General features: G+C 49.2%; 1 protein-coding gene across 4 annotated transcripts; it reads right to left on the reverse strand.

Moving 5' to 3' along the window:
- Positions 1–1,002: 1,002 nt before the first annotated feature.
- Positions 1,003–18,839, reverse strand: CACNB3 (calcium voltage-gated channel auxiliary subunit beta 3). 4 transcript variants are annotated; one of them, XM_031938003.1, is made up of 13 exons: positions 18,819–18,839; positions 6,661–6,783; positions 6,372–6,494; positions 5,951–6,066; positions 5,771–5,829; positions 5,481–5,500; positions 4,818–4,898; positions 4,492–4,550; positions 4,206–4,315; positions 3,621–3,868; positions 3,238–3,333; positions 2,878–3,027; positions 1,003–2,420 (listed from the first exon to the last, which is right to left on the reverse strand). In XM_031938003.1, exons 1-13 carry the CDS (start codon positions 18,822–18,824, stop codon positions 2,106–2,108), a joined length of 1,506 nt encoding a protein of 501 aa, XP_031793863.1. In that variant the 5' UTR covers positions 18,825–18,839; the 3' UTR covers positions 1,003–2,105. The 4 variants fall into 4 exon arrangements, with proteins under 4 accessions (XP_031793863.1, XP_031793862.1, XP_031793864.1 ...); XM_031938002.1 differs by lacking the exon at positions 18,819–18,839 and adding an exon at positions 17,453–17,612; XM_031938004.1 differs by lacking the exon at positions 18,819–18,839 and adding an exon at positions 11,527–11,624 and having other exon boundaries at positions 3,621–3,772.
- Between the last annotated feature and the right edge of the window lie 634 nt (positions 18,840–19,473).

The raw sequence follows: 19,473 nt of genomic DNA on the forward strand, positions 1-19,473 counted from the left end.
TGGAAGAGTTGGGAAAAGGAACTGACACTGAAACCCAGGGAAGATATGCACCAGACAGACTTAGGAGCATTCAGTTTGCATGGGAGTACTTTATATGGAGAGTAGTAAGATAGCAACGATGTCTCCTGCCCTTACTTCCATGATTACACTGAATATCCTGCAGGGAGCTTTTGCAAGGTAAGGGGGCAACCAGCTTGTTTTTGAAATGTGGGGATGTTTTATACCTTAGATAGGACCACAGTTGTGTACAACACTGTCCTTTAAGCCTCAGGTCCAGAGTTCAATGCCCCCAGGGAAAGGTTGTTCAAGCTTCAGGGAAGTAGGGGCAAGATTTTATTTCCTGGGCAATAAGTGCTTAGAACCAGACTTATGCTGGTACCAACAGGTCAAGACAAAAAACCGATATGACTTATAAATGGGAACCTAAGCTAGACTTAGCACCATCCTCCTTCACCACAACTATTCACTATCAGTAATGTACCCTTACCCATCAGAAGGGACTAGACAGATTCTAAGAGGGGGTTGGAGTCATAACTAAGGAAATATTTTAGCCAAAATCTCAGTGCTAAATGGATTTTGGAAACTATTTAACCCAACTCCCAGAGTTTGAGGACCAGATAGCTGAAATGATTTGCCTATGAGTTAGCAATGTTATCAAGACAAGTGTAACATGGTCCATTAAGGACCTTAAATTTAGAGGTGGAAGGGGACTGACTATCTAGGGCCTGGAGATCCTTTGTCCCTGAGGAAAAGGAATTAGGAGACCTTAGACTAAACCCAATCTCCTTTCTCCTCATTCCCTTATGTTCTACTGAACACTTCTAAGCTCTTGGATGTTGGGGTGAGTGGGCAATGTAAGCTTCCTGCCTCTTTCCCTTTTTCACTGAGTGGATTCTTCAAGGAAAACTAGTTAATTGCTTCATTGCACTTCAGACATAATCCAGCCAGTATGACATTCATACTCCATATAAAAGACATTGACTTGGGAAGGATGGGATGGGGTGTGGTGGGGCAACACATGGTATTTATTGGTGATGACAACACAATGGCCATGTGGGGGCATGGACTCAGCTACACAACCACATGAGAGGGATGCAGGTAGGGTGTCCAGAAACCAGAAGAGATTCCTCACCTCTATTCCTTTTCTTTCCCCCAGCCTAATTTAAATAGTTGTGTATATGAGCAAGAAGAAAATTTTGGGGTCTGTGACCCTCATTGGTCATAACAGGATAAGGAAGAAATTAAATAAAGGAGCAGATGTAGGTGCTCCCTGAAGTATTTGGCCTTCTTCATGCACCTACTCCTCCCACCAACTTCTTTTTGACTCTGCTTTCTTGCTTGCATTTCTTAAACCCCAGTTATAAAGGGTAAACACTCGGGTCAGAATAATCCTAGAAAATATGAGGGCCCAGCTGTCTCCTTAATGCTTCACCCTAAGATTTTCAAGTGGTCCCTTTCTCCTCAAGAGTTTGGTAATTGTTTTTTCCTCTTCCCCAGCCTCCCTGTCTCCCCTATACACACATCTTGACCATTGAATGAATGAATAGAAGCAAAATCTAGGTGTGGATATGGGATGATTGTCAAATTTCTTATGTGTGATTTCAGAACTGAAAGAAATCTTGTAAGACCTCAAAGTTTGGTTCCCTTGGCTGATGGAGCAATAGGAAGGACCCTTACTCTCTCCAGGACCTTGACATTGTCCCTTGCCATGGCTCCTCCTCACATCCCAGTCACCTTTGGGGGGGGAACATCCCTTTCCTGAGTCTGGAAGAAATGAAAGCCATTTCTACAGGAATCTTGGACTTGAGGGTGCTGCCTAGAGAGGACAGCTTATTGTGCAGGAGAGAGTGCCAGGGTTACCGAACTGTATATAGCTAGTACTTGGAAAGTGGAGAGCATGGAGGTTCTTAACACACAAAGTAAAAGGACCACCTATAGCTCTTGGAATATTGGGGTCCAGAGCTAGGCAAGGGGACTTAGGGGGCTAAGCCTAGTGCCAGCCTAAGGCTAGCTTAACTTCAACCTGCCAATAAGCTCTTGCCCTGCTATTCCATACGTTTCCCCCTCTGCTCCCTTGGACAGACCAGAGCAAGGCAGGAAGAAGTTCAATAACTATCCTTAGGCCATGGCCGATTGCGTTGCCAGTTCCTTTCATTGTAATTATGCTCTGAGTTCCGGGCCAGGAGCCGGTCTTGAGGATCCTGTCCATTGGCACTGGGTAGCCCAGAGGTGTGCTGGCGATGCGGCTGGTACAGATCTCGATAGACTTCAGTGTATTCATCCTCGAGGTGGTGAGAACTGCGCTGAGAAGATCCAGTCCAAGCTTGGTGTGAGCTCTCACTGGCCTCATCTGAAGGCATCAGGCTGTCCCGCTCTGGGGGTGAGCACTCGCCTCCTTGCTCCCCCAGCAGTTGCTGGTTCTAGGAACAACATCAAGGCAAAATCAACACTGGCTTCTCATCCTTTCCCCAGCCACATACTAAGCTTGAGGTGGGGTGGGGAGGAGAGAGGAAGGAGCTGGAATCAGGTTCTTCCTGACCACACTTCAAGAAGGAGATTGGCTTCCTAAAATAAGGAACTGGAGTTTAATCACTTTTCCCTACCATTTCCACGGCACTGCACCCAGGTCTGAAAGGAGATGATTGCTGTTTTTTCCTAACCTAGAAAATGTGTCCCCATCTCTACTGTAATTTGCCTTCCCTATCAGAAATCCTTCATCTTGTCTTGTTTCAGTTCTTCCCACTAATAGAAACTATCTGCTAAACCAACTTACCATCTCTTACTCTGCAAAGATTTGAATACTGATATATCTGCCTTGGCAATAGTTTAGGAAAGGAACAGTAACTAAGGTACTTGGACTGAGGGAAGTCTGGTTACCTGAAGGTCGGGGATGGCACTGGGTGGGCCCAGCAGGCCAGGCCCCGGAGCCGGGTAGTGAGTAGCTCTCCAATACACTTCCAAGTACTCAGCCAGGTGCTCACAGGCATCTTCCAATTGGTTTTCATCCAGGATCACATCAAAAGATTCCTTAGGGATGGGGAAGGGAGTGGGAGGTGAGGAAGGAAGGGATCTCAGGCCAAATGATCCAACTTCACCTTTTTACAGATAAGGCCCATAGAGGGTAAGCATCTTGCCTAAGGTAACCTACGCAGATCCAAGCTGCTGCTTCCACACTTCCCACAAGTCACCCCAACCAGACCCTAAAAGTAAAGTGGGGGCAAGAGTTAGTGCACTCACTGGTGGGCATTGCACCAGCTTGTCATACGCCATCATCTGAACATTCACATGTTTCATCTGGGACTTTCCCCGGGACCGGATCAGGCGATGAAGCACCTAGGGGACAAATAAGCATGGGCACAGGGTCTCGTGGGAGGGGTCACAAGTAAAATTGGGCATGATGCTGTTTAAGGGAATGGGAGAGGTTCTGGGTGTGCTGTCTTCAGGGACATGAGTGGAGCTGGGTATGATAACTATGAAAGGTATAAGGGAAAATAAGCCCAGCTGGAGCACAAACATGCTTCAGACTTAGGCAGTGAGACCAAGCTAAGCAGGAGCATCCCTAGTAGGTTTGGGGGACCCAAGTGGCACCATCCCCATCCCCCTTGCACCTCCCTGCTGACCTTGGGTGAGGACACTTTGACATATACGATGATGGGGGCCAGAGAGGTCTTAGTCAGCTGGGCAGGGTGGTTGATGGTGTCGGCATCCAGCACTACCAGCTGCAGAGACTTGGCCAACTCGAAGATCCGCTCGATCTCACTCTGCACCTCAGCTGTGGGGGGAGTGGTCAGCAGGTTCCCCCCACCCCCAGAGGGGGACTCTCCAGAGCTTTGGGAGGTTTCCAAGAGTCTACCTTCCCCTGCATTGCCTTGTGACCATAAACGTTCTAGTGGATGATCATAAATTCCTTGAGGGCAAAGCCTATCTAATTTCAGATGTGAATCCTAGTACCAAGCCCAGTTCCACATACACAGTAAGGTTTAAATGTTTGTTGTCGAAGTAGTTTTCAAAGACATCACTCAGTTTCAGCTTTCTGAAGGACCAAGAATTAAGGTGCCTTGGTGGGAATAGGTAATGGGGTGGCACTGTAGCATGGGTGAAGCAGCAATGGGATGTGATGAGGTTGGGAGCAAATGGAGAAGGTAGAGGAAATAAAGCAACTGGGGACTAGAAAGAGCTTTGTGTGAACTGGGAAGGGTTCTCACCAATGCTGGATCGAGCTGTAGAGCGTTCGATTATAGTTCTCTTGCCTGGGTTGTTGAGCACCGATCTCTTTGCCAGAGAGAGATCGGCTGTAACTCGAGTGATAGAGATCCTGGAGAACAGGGGAAATGGAGTAAAGGATCACTCCTGGACTCTAAACCCAAAAGAGTTTGACTCCTAATATTCCCCTAAGCCTAGCTACCCGATTACCCCCTCAAAAATGACTATTGTGGGAACAGGAGATTAGGGAGTGTCTGACCCCACCCAATGCAACTTCAGGGAACTCACCTGCCATCAAATCGATGCTTTAGAAAGTCAAAGAGCGCCTTCTGCATCATGTCTGTGACCTGATGGGTGAGGGTATGGAAAGACTTACTTTGATTGCATCTAAAAGCCCTGTGGAAAGGGATAGCATGCTCTATCCTCCATAACCCAATCCCATCTCTACATATATCCATGTTTCCATTGGATAAGGGATTAGATCTCTTTGCAAGCTCTCAGAAAATGCCAAAGGCAACCATGAGAGCCATGCCCTAGTCAGTGGATATCTCCAAGGGGCTTGGTGTACATGGTCAAGATGAGGATTTGGACTGAAAGATCACTTCCCTACTTACCTCATAGCCTTTCAAAGAAGGCCCCACAAGCACCACAGGTCGCATGGAGGGTACCACATCATATGGGGGCACATGTTCTGCCTGAAGAGGGCAGAGAACACCAGAACCACATGGGGTTCCATCATTCATTAAAGGACACTTTTCCTTCCTAATGCATTATGTATAGCTATTCACTGGACATGGGTAGGATAAACAGGGTTGAGGGTAGTAGCAGGGAGGTATTGGAAGGTAAGCAGAAAATCAGGATGCCTTGATCCTTCCAGACCTCTTGTCATCAGTTTCCTTCCTTGCTCTGTTTCATTCCCTAAAATTAGAGGTCCTGAAGTTGTAGAAAGTGTGTAAGACAGAAAAGTTAAGGGGAGAGAGACAGGCCAAGGCAGGGAGAACTTGCCCTACCATGTGAAAAGTGAGGAAGGGTTTCCTTCTCAAGCAAGTTCTCAGCTATATATATATCTTCACTATATTCCCCTCCTCCTGGGAGTTCTTAGATTACACCACCCCACCCTGAAAAATCTCTCCTGGTTTGGGCAGCTGACTCAACATCCACTTCCTCTGTTCTGGCTTGAAGAAGAGGGGTCGGGGGAACCTAGTGGGGGGTGGAATTCTAACAATTAACCGCAAATTCTGAGCCTCCCAAGCCCGTAACCCCAACCTTGAACTCACCTGTTTTTGCTTCTGTTTGGCTTTTTGGAAAAGGAAATAAGAGACTCAGGTTGGTGAGGGGGGAGGGAGCTCTGGGAGAGACATGGTGGCCTCTGTATTACCCACATCCACACCCATACCCACACTAGACAATAGGGTGAGGGTAGCCTCACCTTGTGGGAGGCTTGCCAGGTTCCCCCAGTACTACTATAGCTTTCCCTCCCCCCAATTTTCCCAATCAGTCATAATGAGATCGATCCCTCCCCATATTGGACTCTTTATCCATCTAAGATGGGAAGAGAGGAAATTACCTAGAGATGGGGGAGGAGAACGGCGGTTGCCAATGTCACCAGGGGGGTTCCCAGATCTCCTGAAGTTAGACCAGGATGGGGGAGAGGGGAGGTTGAAGAGAAAGAAGAGAAATGGAAAAAGTGAGTGGCCCCAGCCTTTCAGTATACTTAACTCTCCCCATGTTACTGCCTGTCCCATACCTAGCCTTCTGTTCTTGCTTGAGGCGTATGGTTTCCAGGCGCTGAGGGCTGGGGATGAAGGCAATATCCCCACCTTCCTTCACTAGTCTCCCAATCCACCAGTCATTGTTGTATTTCTAGAAGCAGACAGGTAAGGCATTTCATGAATTAGGAAATGGGTACAGGAGAAGAGGCAATTCCTTTCTCAATTCTTCATAATTTTGGATCTTAAGTTTGGAAAGAGAGAAAGGAGAGGAGAAAAATTAAGATGAGAGGGCATGGAGAACAGTGAGAGTTGATGAGGTTGGAGACTTAGTCTTGAGGATTAGAGATTAGGATCCCAATGTTCAGATGGCAATTTGGAAGTTTGTAGGGACTTCAGTCTTAGTGGTAGACCTAGGAAATCAAGGAAATTCAAGACTGGGAATAGAACCAAGTTTACCTCTTTGATATGCAGGAAATCTCTGGCTTCAAAGTTGACTCCTGAGCCCTGGACAGGGCATTCCTCATCCAGCACCCCACAGTAACTGACATTGGTTCTCACAGCAAATGCCACTGGTTTGTGCTAGGAAAAGGATTAGCAAAAACACGAATGTGAAAAGTTATCCTCTTCCCCTAAGTAGTAAATATAATAGTAAAAGTAATAGTAAATAGTAATAAATAGTAAATGTAATAGTAAAAGATGGATGGAGAAGACCAAAGAATCAGGAATGACAGGACACACTAGATACCTTGGCTCTTTCCAGCTGCTGCTGCGCCTGGCTCTCCACCTCTCGACGGGCGCTCTCCCTGTCCTCCTCCAGGGAGAGATCTGAGTCCAGAGACGGTCGGCTAGTATAGGAATCTGCTGAACCCTGGGTAGAGAAAGATGCAGTGGTTCCAGGGTTGGGGAGGGTTCATCCTTTACAAAGGTGGTATGGAGACCACAAAAGTCAGGTGGTTGGCTGAAATTCCATGAGGAAGGAAGAGGGAAAAGAACTGCCAGAATTCTCTTGTTCACACACTAAATACATGATCTCCATGGCTGGGGTATCAATGTTATACAAGTTGGTCAAAAAGCCACCAAAGTCTGTGTTGGCCAGAATCCACCCTGTCCATCCCCCATTACACTTGTATCCTAATGATATGACTAAGCTAACTTATAAGTACTACCTTCATATAATACCTCTTATACTTCCTTTTTTCCCCTCTCCTCCCCTCTTCATCCTGTCTCCCACGGCCCACAGAAGAAGCTCCAGGCACAATGATAATACCCAGGAATCCTGTCTCCCTCCTAAAGGATCTGATTGAAAAATGTCCTTTCAAGGTCCATGATGGTCATAAGGAACTGTCTGAAGTATAGCCAAAAAAAACATCACATAGGCATTGACCCATTCTTGTCTACTTATACACATCTTCTCTCTAGGAATTGAGATCCTACCCTCTTCAGTTCCTGCCTCCTCTCAGGCTGAAAATGGAAATGAATACCAACTTCTGGTAGTTACATCCTGGTGTCTTCTTCCCCACTTGCGAGGGTATCAGAGCTGGATGCAACTCCAGACTAAGACAGCAACATAAAGCTGTTTCCCTTGGCACCAACTCTCAAGCACCTGTAAAGAAAGGCCCCACCCACCTACCTGACTCTCTTTGATCCATCCCTTTCCCATCCCCAGAGGATTCCAGGCTCTAGAGAAACCTAGGCTGGTGCCAAGCAACTCAGGCAAGAAGGACTTGATTTGGGGAAGATGCAATTGAATCACATGGATTCCATGAAGTTTTAAATGCAATGTTTCCTTTCTTTGAAAGCAAGGGTTCTTGAATGCAAGAATAATAAATAGTAGACTGCTGAATGTACAAAATTCCCTCTTAGGGATAATAAAGAAACAAGAAATAGAGGTGGGCAGATTGCTGGACTCTGGAATAAGTGGAAAAGAATCTACTTTAGTTTTCCCTTTTACAAAGTGAGCCCCTCAGGATTAAAAAAAAAAAAAAAAAAACTTTTGAACAGTTTTGTTCACAGAATTTAAAGCTAGACATGATCACAGGACCTAGAATTGCGAGGAATCTTAATAACCCCTACAAGATATGAAAAAAATGAGGGTCGGAGAAATGAATAGTCTATGGTTACATGGATAGCAAGTAGCAGAGCTATTCTTTAAATTCAGACCTCTGACTCTAAAGTCAGTGCTCTTTGCCTTACATCATATCTCCATCTCACTGAATTGAATAGCTTCATTATATCTAGAAGAGGGGAAATCTTGAGTTTGATTCTGTCCAAGAGATAGAAAGACAATGTGTTGAGAAACTAGATGGAGAGGAATCAGGTCAACTTCCTAGATATTCCTAAGGATACAGTAAAGATACAAAACTAAGAACAGTTTTGACAGAGGAAGACAGAGCTATTTAATTGGGGATAGAGATAAGAAGAAGAAACTGAACTTGGGACACAAATCTGCCTTCCCATCATAGCTCTCTACTCCACATCAGGTCCAGTCTCCAGATCTCACAATCTAAATTTAAAAAAAAAAAAAAAACTGACCTGGAACCCCAGTAAAAAAAAAAAAAAGGCAATGGGAAAGTCTTTGATTTTACACAGAACAATCTATTTACTGTGTCCCACCTTCCCTGGGGGCAAAATAATAGACTGCAATCCCCATTTACTCATTCATGCAATAAACATTTATTATACTCATGGCAGTTAGATGTGTTAGGTTTGAAGGTAGGCTGGATTCTGTGCAGAGTTGGGCTATGGGGATATTCTTCATTCTTATGACATTCAGATGATATTTGGAGACTCTTCTCCACCATCGGCCAAACCCTCAAGCATCGTTATCAAAGGTCTCCCCTCTGTCTCCTGGGCAGAATCAGGAAGAATCATCTGGGTCTCTGACCTGCAAATGCTCATCTATTATTAACTACAGAATCAGCTTCATCACTTTCTTTCAGCCACCCTGAAGTCTGATGTGATTTCTCTGGCTTTCATGAAAATGTAAGCAGAGATGATGTAAAAGTATTGATACTGTGGACTCCCCAAGTAACCAATTCATATTGATACCACTCTTACTGTCCAACACAGTGACACAGTAGGTAAGGAATTTAATATATATGTTAGGATTTGGAGGAGGGTTCAAAGATCTGAATTTGTCATTTTATCCTTATAAGTAATTTCCTACATGAAAACTTCCCCTCAAAATACATGCCAACAATTCAACCAACTTCTAGCTTCAACTTACCTACTTGTTTGGGGCATCAAGATTAAATTGTTCCCCTTTCTTCTTTGCCCCCACTTGAATGTAGGAGATGGAGAATTAAATTAATTTATGTGGACTTACTGTTATGTTATAAGTCAATGTCTCCGAACAGACAGAATCATAGATATGAATCATCGATTTAGAACTAGAAGAGGCCCAAGAAGACTTATAGTCCAACTCCCTCATTTACGGATGTGAAAACTCAAACTGAGAGAGCTTAAATCATTCGTCCAAGGTCACTTTAGGTAGTATCAGAGGTGATATTTGAATCGAGGTTTTCAAATTCCAAAGCTAGTACTTTCTCCTCTAGCACATGCCAGAGGTAACATGATACTGGATTTACACTCAGCAGACATGAGTTTAAAGCCTGATTCTGTGGTTTACTAAGTATTTGATGTTGGGTAAATAATTTTGTCTCTTCACCTCTGTTCCTTTATCTGTAAAATGGGAATGTGAGAGTAGATGTTTTCTAGGGTCTCACCTAGTTCTAAATCTTATGTTCTACTCAGCACACAGACCTAGCACAGTCCTGCCAAGCCATACCCTGGAGACCCAAGTTCTTTCTTTTCCCTTACACAAGGCAGCCAGAGGCAGTGTCGTGGAGCTGCCAGGAGTTGGCATCATGCTCTGATTGTGCCCCCCTTGCCTGGTGTGTGTGTGTGTGTGGGCAGGCTGCAACACCACTCTTGCCTGGCACAAGAAAAGGAAAGATGAGCCCATGGATTTATTTGGAGCCTCCTACTGCTTCAGTGGGGATCCTGGAGAGAGAGGGAGGATTGAAGTGGGTGGAGGGCATTGGGGGAGGAAGTGGTAGATCTAGGAACCAGAGTAGGGTAGAGAATGGGCACAGGGCCAGAATGGCCAAGATAATGGCTTCTCTCCTTAACATTCCCACCAGGTTCTCTTCTTCCTTATCTTTATTCCTCTTTTCTGAGTGACATTTTTCTGCCACTTGCTTATAAGCTTTTCAAAGAAATCCTCTGCTCGTCACCAGGGATAAAAAACAAAAAAAAGCGAAACCTGCCGGGTCCCTCCGGCCTCAGACATCGCTTCTCAGGCATAAGCTGACACCCTGGGTAGTGCCAGCTGCCCCCTTAACAAACAGTACAGACCCATAAGGCCTTGGACAATGAATCAGAATGCCAGACAATTAGCCCCCTGGGGTGCAGCCTAGAGCTACGGGAACCCCCAACTGGAAGCATTGTGGGTACCAATTCTACTCTTCCTTCCCTTACCAGGATGTACATTCTGGATCCCTCAAGCCACCTCTAAGGCTGGGTCAGGCCCCATGGGTCAGGCCGGGTCAGGGACCTTGACCCTTCACAAAACTCTTTGACTAATAGCCTAAATATCTACCACCCCCACCTAGAAGCATATGGGCAGCTTTAGGGACACTTCTCCCTAAAATCAGGAGAGCGAGAAGGGGCAAGCACTTAGGGGGCCAAAAAGCTGTTAACTAACCTCTGTCCTTCCCAGCATAACGCCACTCTTGCTCTCCCACCTCCCTCAAATCACCAGAATCTTTGCCTAATGAGCTGGTTTGTCTCCAAAGAGGCAGGAGATAAAAGCAAAAATGAAAATTAAATATTTATAGGTCGCCTGTTTCCCCGAGCAAAAAGCTTCCTCCACCCTCAGGCCCTCCATCTTCCGGCTCCCTCGGCCCCATCACCCAGATATTTTTCCGCTGAGAAAGCAAGGGAGGCATTTGGCACCGGAGCGGCCACGGGTGGGCAACGCCAGGAGCCCGGTGGGCAGGGCTCGGTGGGAGGGCAGGAGGTGGCCAGGAGGTGTGTAAGGAGGCGAGGAAGTTTTGGAGGTAAGAAAGAAACAAAGACCTGGGGGGCGAGAAGAGAAGGTTCTACAGCTCTGGGAGGTCCCTCTCCAAGCAGGCCCCGGACACGTTCCGGCCAGAAGGGACCCAGTCCCCCAGTCCCCAGCCCCTCCTCGTTCCCCGAGGCATTTCATTTTCACTTAGTTGTTCCTTCTTCCCAAAACGCGTCCTGATGCAGAACCAGCTCCAAGCCCCCTAAACTCTTCTCCGGGACCCGCTGTCTCTGGAAAGTTCCCCCTTCCACACCCCTGCTACAGCCCCTGTCCCCGAGGCCACTGGGCGACGCCCCTCTCCCTGACGCCTCTTCGGGGTCTGCAGCCAGCCCCGAGCCCCCGCCCCCCCCCGGGGCTTCCTGTTCCCGGCCTCGCTCCCCTAGGACCCCCCACACACACCCCGAGTTCCAAGGCCTTAGGGGGAGGGGGGGCCGGGACGCGGCAGCCGCCGAGCCTCCTTCCTTCCCGCGGCCCCTTCCCCGCTCCCTCAGCACGGGGGGCGCAGCGCCCCCGCTTCCCCACCCCCGCCGCCGCCGCACTCACCGCCTCCGAGTCCTCAAACCCGGGCACGCAGGAGTCGTCATACATGGGGGAGTCCGGGCCGGGGAGCGGCCAGGGCCGCGGGGCTGGCGGGGGCGCCCGGGGCGGGGAGCGGGGGCGGCCCGCGGGGCGTCAGCGCGGCCGGGAGACGCGGGCGGGGGCCGGCTGCCGAGAGCGCAGACCTCCGCGCCCTCCCGACCACCCCCTTCCCTCCGCGCCCCGGGCGGGCTCCGCCCAGCGCCGCCGCCGAGGAATCCGCGCCGGCCCCTACAATAGTGCCTGCCCACTGGGTCCCTGCCCCGCCTCGGGGCCTGGGGAGGGGCTCGAGCACCCCTCCTGCCAACCAGAAGCTGGGGGCGGGGGGGGCCTGAGGGAGGGGCTCGAGCACCCTCCTGCCAACCAGAAGCTGGGGCGGAGACCCTGGGGCTAGGGGCGGGGAGGCCCTGAGGGGAGGGGCTCCCGAGCACCCCTCCCGCTAACGAGAAGCTGGGGGGCGGGAGACCCCGTGGGGGGGGCTGGGGAGGGGGGGAGGCCTGAGGGAGGGGTCCTGAGCACCCCTCCCGCTAACGAGAAGCTGGGGGGCGGGAGACCCCGTGGGGGGGGGGGCTGGGAGGCCCTGAGGGGAGGGGCTCCCGAGCACCCCTCCCGCTAACGAGAAGCTGGGGGGCGGGGGGGGGGGCCTGAGGGGAGGGGCTCCCGAGCACCCCTCCCGCTAACGAGAAGCTGGGGGGGGGGAGGGCGAAGGGAGATGGGCGGGGCGGGGGGGCCCTCCCCGAGCTAACGAGAAGTTGGGGGAGCGGGAGGGCGAAGGGAGATGGGCGGGGCGGGGGGGCCCTGAGGGGAGGGGGGCTCCGAGCTAACGAGAAGCTGGGGGGCGGGAGGGGGAGGGAGGAGGCTTGGGAGATGGGCGCGGCGAGCAGAGATGGGGAGACAGACTCACAGAAACCCAGGAACTACTCCTCAGGGAAACAAAGGGCTGAGGGGGAGGGGAGGAGAAACTTAGAGAGAGAAGGAGGCGGCGAAGCAGAGAAGACAATCGTGAAGAGAGCAAGGCGTGGAGGCGGAGGGGAAAGCCAGACAGTAGAGACCTGGAGAGTAGGGAGAGGAGGTGTGTTGGGATGAGGGGAGTCAATGAGGAATAAAGGGTGAAAGGCGGAAAGGAAAGGACAGGAGGAGGCTTTAATTCTGCTTTGGGGACCGCGGGTCACGGCCTACAGGCCTTTCCCCACCCCTCCCAGAGACCAGCAGGTGTTGAGGGATGAGCAGCTGATGCAAAGGGCCACACTTCCAGATCCAGGGTAAGGACTAGAGTGAGTTGGGCACTGCCCCTCCGAGGGGATGCAGTAAATGTCAAAGAGTCATCTTTCTGGGCGAGAAAAACCTGCCTCTTCCTCCCCTGCCTCACCCCAAGGAGCCTGGGAAGTACGCTGAGAGGGTAATTCCCTCTGGTTATCCCCAGAGCATCCTAAGTACCTCGGACAGAGCTGAGGAACTGCCAGGGTGGCTGCTCATGTGAAGATTCCTGAAACCATTTGTTGAAGTCCCTTTTCCTTCAGGTCCCCACTCAGGTACCTCTTCCTGCAAGAAGACTTCACTTCCTCCATCTGCCCCAGCTGAAAGTGATTTCCTTTTTTGTTGGATTTCTCACAACTCTTTACCTGGCTCTCTTCTTTGTACTTTTCATACCTTCCCCCTGCATTACAAGGATCCTTCTGTGAATGTGTGTGTGTGTGTGTGTGTTTGTATACCTAGTTATCTACCTATTCCCCTTATTTTGAGAGTTTTAAAAACCAGGAAGCTTTTTGAGAGCATAGTTTCATCTATCTTTACATATCTAACTCCTAGAATCACTGCTTGTACAAAGCAGGTGATTAATAAATAATGTTGAGTTGGATTAAACTGAGAAGGAAAGCAGGAGAATAGTTCAGGGTGGGGAGGGGGGATGAATGTAAACATGCCCTGTGGGTATCAGGGGTAAGCATACCTATCTCCACCTAGTCACTGGTGCAGAAGTCAAATTCCCTTCTTCCTAACAGAGACTGAAGTGAGTAGTCCATCTCTGAAAACATTCCTCAAAGCATTTAGGATCTCCTCCAAATCCTTTGTCATTTTGGTTCTTCCTCTTCCTATTCTCTGGGCAGTATAAGAAAGAAAAAACATTTGGGTTTGCTAAAGAAAAATTCAAAATGGTCCTCTTGAGAAATCCTAATCCAGAAAGGAAGAAGGAACTGAGAGAAATCCAGGCATTCTGGCATCCTTGAATGAGAGTGTCATAGTTCATTTTCACATTTTCCATTTCTCCCAAGGAGAGTGCACCAAGAAGCCTGTCACTCCAATTCAGTTTAAAACATTTTTTTTTTTTAATAAAAAGTCTATTGCTATATCCCTTCCTCTTTCAGTAGTAGGAAGGAATCGAAGTGAGGAGCACAGAAGGCACCAATAGATGTCTCAGCATTATACTTTTTCAAAGGGACAGAATCTCAGAACTAAAGGGGATGGATACCTAGTCTGAGAAACAAGAGGTCTCTAAGGGGCTGAAAGGAAGACATCATGGCATGATAAAACAGGCAGAAAATGATAATTTAAAAAGCTGGTTTCTAGTTTTGCTTTTGTCTCTATCTAGTAGTGTGAGTACTACAACTACTACTAGTTGACCAAAATCACACTACTTTGGACAAGTCAGTTAATCTCCTGTCTGGATTATACTTTCCACATCAGTAAAATGTTTTAGATGGACTAGATTCTAAGTTCTATCCAGGTCTAACATTCTGAGCTTGAGAATTTGTCATTTAGGATGTCTAGATTTTTAACTTCAACTTTGCTATTGACTTTTTTTGTGTTTCGAGGCAATCTGGGTTAGATGACTTGTTCAAGATCACACCACACTGGCTTATCTTAGGCCAGATTTGAATTAAGGTCCTTCTGACTCCAGGATCAGTAATCTATCTTGCTGTCCCCCCCACCCCACCCTGTATTGACTCCTCTTTCCATACTTCAGTTTATCTGTTCTATAAAGGTTCTTGAGACCTTCTCTAATATTTTTTTCAGTAGAATATAAAAGAATTGAGAATGGAAGCAACAGGGCATCTTGAGGAAGAAGAAGGGCATATGCCTGGTAACTCAAGCTATCATGACCACCATCACCTTGACCTTCAAGCTTAGAAACAGCACAGAATCCTGGGCACAAGAACCTTGAGAATTGCAGTGCTCTCCCAGGACAGTTAGGAAAGAATACTGGGCTTGGATTCAGGAAGACATTTTCCTGAGTTCAGATCTAACCTCAGACACTAACTAGCTGTGTGACCCTAGGCAACACAACCCTATTTGTCTCAGATTCTCATCAGTAAGATGAGCTGGACCACTTCAGTATCTGTGCCAAGAAAACCTCAAATGGACTCAAAGAGAGTTAGACACAAGACTGAAAAATGTATTAATTATAACAACACCTCCTCCTTGCAGCCCAGCAAGTCCAGCAGCCCAGTGCAAAATTATTGTGGAGAAATGATCCGTCTTCCTCATCACCACTAGCAAAATTGCTGACCAATTGCCACTCTGAGACCAAGAGTCACTCCTGAACCACTAGTCCTGTTTTCAGGCAAATCCTAATGACAATCATTAGAGAAAACAACTTCTATAGAGAAAGGGTCAGTCATTCCCAACAACCTATCAACTAACTGCCACACACAGAATGGTGAAAGTAGCAGTGTGTACCAATCAAGTTAAGACTACCACCACCACCCTGACCACCATCTCCCCTCTGACCCTGAAGGAGACAGCCCAGGATACTGAACATGAGAGCCTTGAGAATAGCACTGCTTTCAGGCCAGTGCCCATAGCCATCATCCTGGGAAGTAATCCCTGTGGAGTTGCAGCTTAGCAACAGCTCCTGTAGGTGTTACGGCCTCAGCTACTAAAGGCTTAGAAAGGAAAGTTTTTGTCACCTTGTCACAAAAAAATAGTTCAACATCAGAAACTGCCAGGATTATATCAGTAGAAATGACATGAAAGAAGCATTAATATTTGCTTTGCCATAAGACCCTAAGGACCATCTGACTTGCAAAAAAAACCTTCCACTGTGTTGTCTCCAACATATTAGAATGTGAACTCCTTGAAAGTTGAGACTATATACTTTTTATATCCCCATGTTTTATTCATTTATAAGTTTATTCAAAGAGAAATTTCACCAGGTTCTCTGAGTTTATCAGATTAATAGAACAAGATCTGTCCTTGCCTCCCTCCCAATTGAGCCCCTTCTCTGGCCCTTTGTTATTCTTCTTTTCTCCCGGGAATAAGCAACACATTCAGAGGTAACAAAACATCAGGGTATAGCCAAGATCTGCGAGCCTGGGGAGAGAAGGCTGGCAATAGCCTGAATATTGTCAAGGGTAGTTGGTTTACCAGACTTGTAATGTCATCACAGCAGCCTAGGTCCCACTTGTTCTTAAAAGGTATCCCATCCCAATCCCAAGTACTGGTGGCAGAAAATTCTCTCAACACATGGGTAATCATCCTATTTATTAGGAAATAAGTCCATGTATTTCATACCTACACCGATCCTCACCTCACTCACAACTGTGCCCCATACTCTTCCAAGTTCATTCCAGGACAATAAAATACATTGAATGCTATAATTTCTTAGAATTGTAGGATTTAGAGTTGGAACCTTAAAAATCATCTAGTCTAACCTTTTCATTTTACAGGGAAGAACATTGAGGTTTAGGAGGTAAAACGACTTAAGTCATAAAAATGACAATTAGCAGACCTTGGATTTAAACCAAAGCTATCTCACTCCAAAACTAACACTCCTTCTAAAACATTAAGCTTCTTGGAAGTACATTTTTATGATTTCAAATTGCATCTACTATATCAAAAGCCCAAAATCTGGTATAGTAACACAGCAGGCAGGTGGGGAGTGGGGAGAGAGAGAGAGAGACAGAGATTCACACAGAGATCGAGAGAGTGGGAGAGGCAGAATTTTCAAATATGGAAAAGGGATGCTTAATTGGCAAAACTTCTCATAAGGCACCTAATTGCCTCATCCAAGATCTGCCCTGATTTGCCAACATCTTTACTAAGAGCTACTCCTCATTTCATTCAGTTTCCCACCACACCCCCAACCCTGCTTCAAACCAGCCTAAAATCTTATTCTACAGCAGGCTATGCTTCTAAGAACTCAACTCTGCCAGAAACACCTACTATTCTCCAGGGAACAGCACAAACTGGGATTTAGAGGAGAAAGTTGAAAACATAAGTAAACCAAGAACTTCCCCCCCCCCCAAAAAAAAAAAAAGAGGAATGAGCTGAATGTGAACAAAATCAGACTTTATAATATTGATCTTTCTTCGGTGATAAAGGATTAACGACCATGAGAAATCATAGCTGGTGAAAGGTCCCCTACCAGGGGTTGAGGCAAAGCACAGATAAGGGTGGCCAGGATTGGGCGAGGGCTATGCAGGTGAGTTGTAGCACAGCAGTCCTCAAATTACCGCTTCTCTTGCCTGAGTGCACTGGAGAGCAGAGGAGGGTATACTCCAGAGCGCTGATTAGGACAGCAAGGAAGCTGCCGGCGCGTCGGAAAGCGTCTTTCTCAGCTGCCTCCAGGATCTGGACCGAGCCCCCAGTAACTCCTAGGCTATCCTCCAAGGCGGCGGGGGAGGGGCTCAGCTGGCTGCAGTCCTCCCCTTTCCCAGGCAATTCTGACTCTTGCCTCTCCCCCCTCCACACTCTGCCCCCCAAGCCGGGAGTCCCCGGGTTTGGCTCTTTCTTCTGCCCCCCGCAGTGAGTGATGCTTCCATCCCTCTCGGCTTCAGTGCCCCTCTCTCCGGCGCTCCCTTTCCCAGCTGAGCACCTTCTCCCCGCCCAGGGCGGCTGGTACCGCTGCCCCCCTCCCGGACCCTGCGCCGAGCCCGGGGCCACGGGCTGCGATTACCTCGTTCAGCAGAAACGTTGCGCTGGAGTCAGAAAAAGACATAGACGGGGCTGGCGGCGCCCCCGGGCCAGCAGCTCAGAGGCCGACGCGAGAGCACGGCAGGCAGCCGCCGGGCACACCAGCTCGCGCTCGCCAGCCTGGCTTCGCCCAGCGCCAGTGCGGACCCGCTCCCCCAGCCTCCTCCCCTTTGGAGTCCTCCCCTTCTCCTCCCTTTCCTTTCCTCTCCTCCTCTCTCCCTCCTCCTTCCTCTCTCTTCTGTCTCCCTGCGTGCGTCTCTCCATCTATGCCTCCCATTTTCTTATTTTCTTCATTTTGTCTTCTGTGTCTGGGTAGTCCCACCTTCCGCTCGGGTCTTCCCTTTTGCTTTCTTTTCCCCTTCTTCCCTCGGGCAATACCGGGATGCAGGTACTCCCAGCCACCCGGAGGGGAGGGGCCGACCGAGGGGAAGATGTCATTCTCTTTGTGTTTAACAATAACGTTCCAACGCGCTGCCCCTTTAATTCCCCATCGCACACTTCCCGAGGCTACTTGCCCCGGCTTTCGGCCGTAACTCAGCCTGGGGGGAACCCAGGGGAGGGGATCCCGAGGGAGAGGATCAGGAGTAAAGGAGGCGTCTGAAAGCGCCCGCAGTCCCGGCCCAGGAGTGAGAGTCACGTCTAGTCCTCTGCTGCTGGCACTTCTGCAAACTAGCTCAACCCTTGGCTTCAGAAAGCATCCCCAAAGCTGCGGCAGTGACAGGTAAAGGCAGAGCAGGGGCTGAGCATGGACCACTCAGGTTGCAGGTCGCCTACGAACTGTTCTTATGTCACTGTTCCAGAGGAATCCCACTCCGGTTCCCAGCCTCCTGCAGCTTCCCGGCATCATTCTCACCCCGACCCCCGAACTACGTCTGGGGACCACCCAGTGACCCCGGGCTTTCCGTGTGAGCCGTCACTTCGGTGCTCGCTGGGCGCCTCCCCCCCTTTCCCAGGATTTCAACTTCGTGGTCCAGTTCTTCCTCCCCAACCTGCTTAGTCTACCCTCGACTGCTCCGGACCCGGGCTCCACCGGGGCGGGGAGCTCCAAGGGGCAGGAGCCCAGTGCCTGTAACCGGGAGAGGGTGGGCGGCTCCGGATGCTGGGGGGCACCTCGGCCAGCAGGAGGCGCAACCTCGGGCTCTAGAGGAGAACACTGGGCACAGGAGACAAGACCCCCATGTCCAGCCCCCCCTCCTCCTCCTCACTCTGGTCCTGCCACTTCCTGCCGTGACTCCCCCGTGTGGCTCCTCCCTTCCAGCCCCGACCCTTGGGGTGTCCTCTTCTTTCCTCCCCCCCACCCTGTGCCCGGACTACCAGACCCCTCGGACTCCCAGACCCCTCGGACTTACCTCCATCCCGCTGGCAGCGCTGCCCCCCGGAGCACGCCCGCCCTCCTCGCTCTAGCAGAGCCCGACCAAGTCCCCGGACACTGCTGCCAGGCTGGAAGGCAGGAGTGGCCAGAGCAACGGGGACTGTTCCCCGGGTCAGCACCCCCCACCCCCTCTGGTTGGCACGTCAAACAGGGCAAGCCCAAGTCCTGGGGGGAGGGAAAGGAGGAAGGCAGGGTAGTGGTATCGCTTCTGAAACCTAAGTCTGCTTGTCTTTATTGCCCCTTCCCCGCAAAGAACTTCTTTTGCAGAACCTCTTCTTTTTCTCCATCTCCCTTCACTTTATGAGTCTGTTCCTCCTCCCTTCCGAGGCCCTACAGAGGGAATTCTACTTCCCTGCAAGTATAGAATAAACAAACAATATGAATAAAACCTTAATTTCATCCTGAAACCAAGATTTTCCCCATTCCCCAAATCGGCATATTCCTCACTCTTTTCCACGCTAATCCCATCACTCTCCTAGATCGTTTTCCCAATTAGGGAAGCTGAGAACTTTCCTCACAGTACCACTGAACTCAGGATCGCCTGCCCTACAAGCCCACGTTTCCTCCCCCACCCACCCAACTCCAACACCACAACCCTCTCTTTCATTCCAAAGGGGAGCTGGTTTGGGAGA

This window comes from Sarcophilus harrisii, chromosome 5 (genome assembly GCF_902635505.1).
Source record: "Sarcophilus harrisii chromosome 5, mSarHar1.11, whole genome shotgun sequence".
Classification (NCBI taxonomy): Eukaryota; Metazoa; Chordata; class Mammalia; order Dasyuromorphia; family Dasyuridae; genus Sarcophilus; species Sarcophilus harrisii.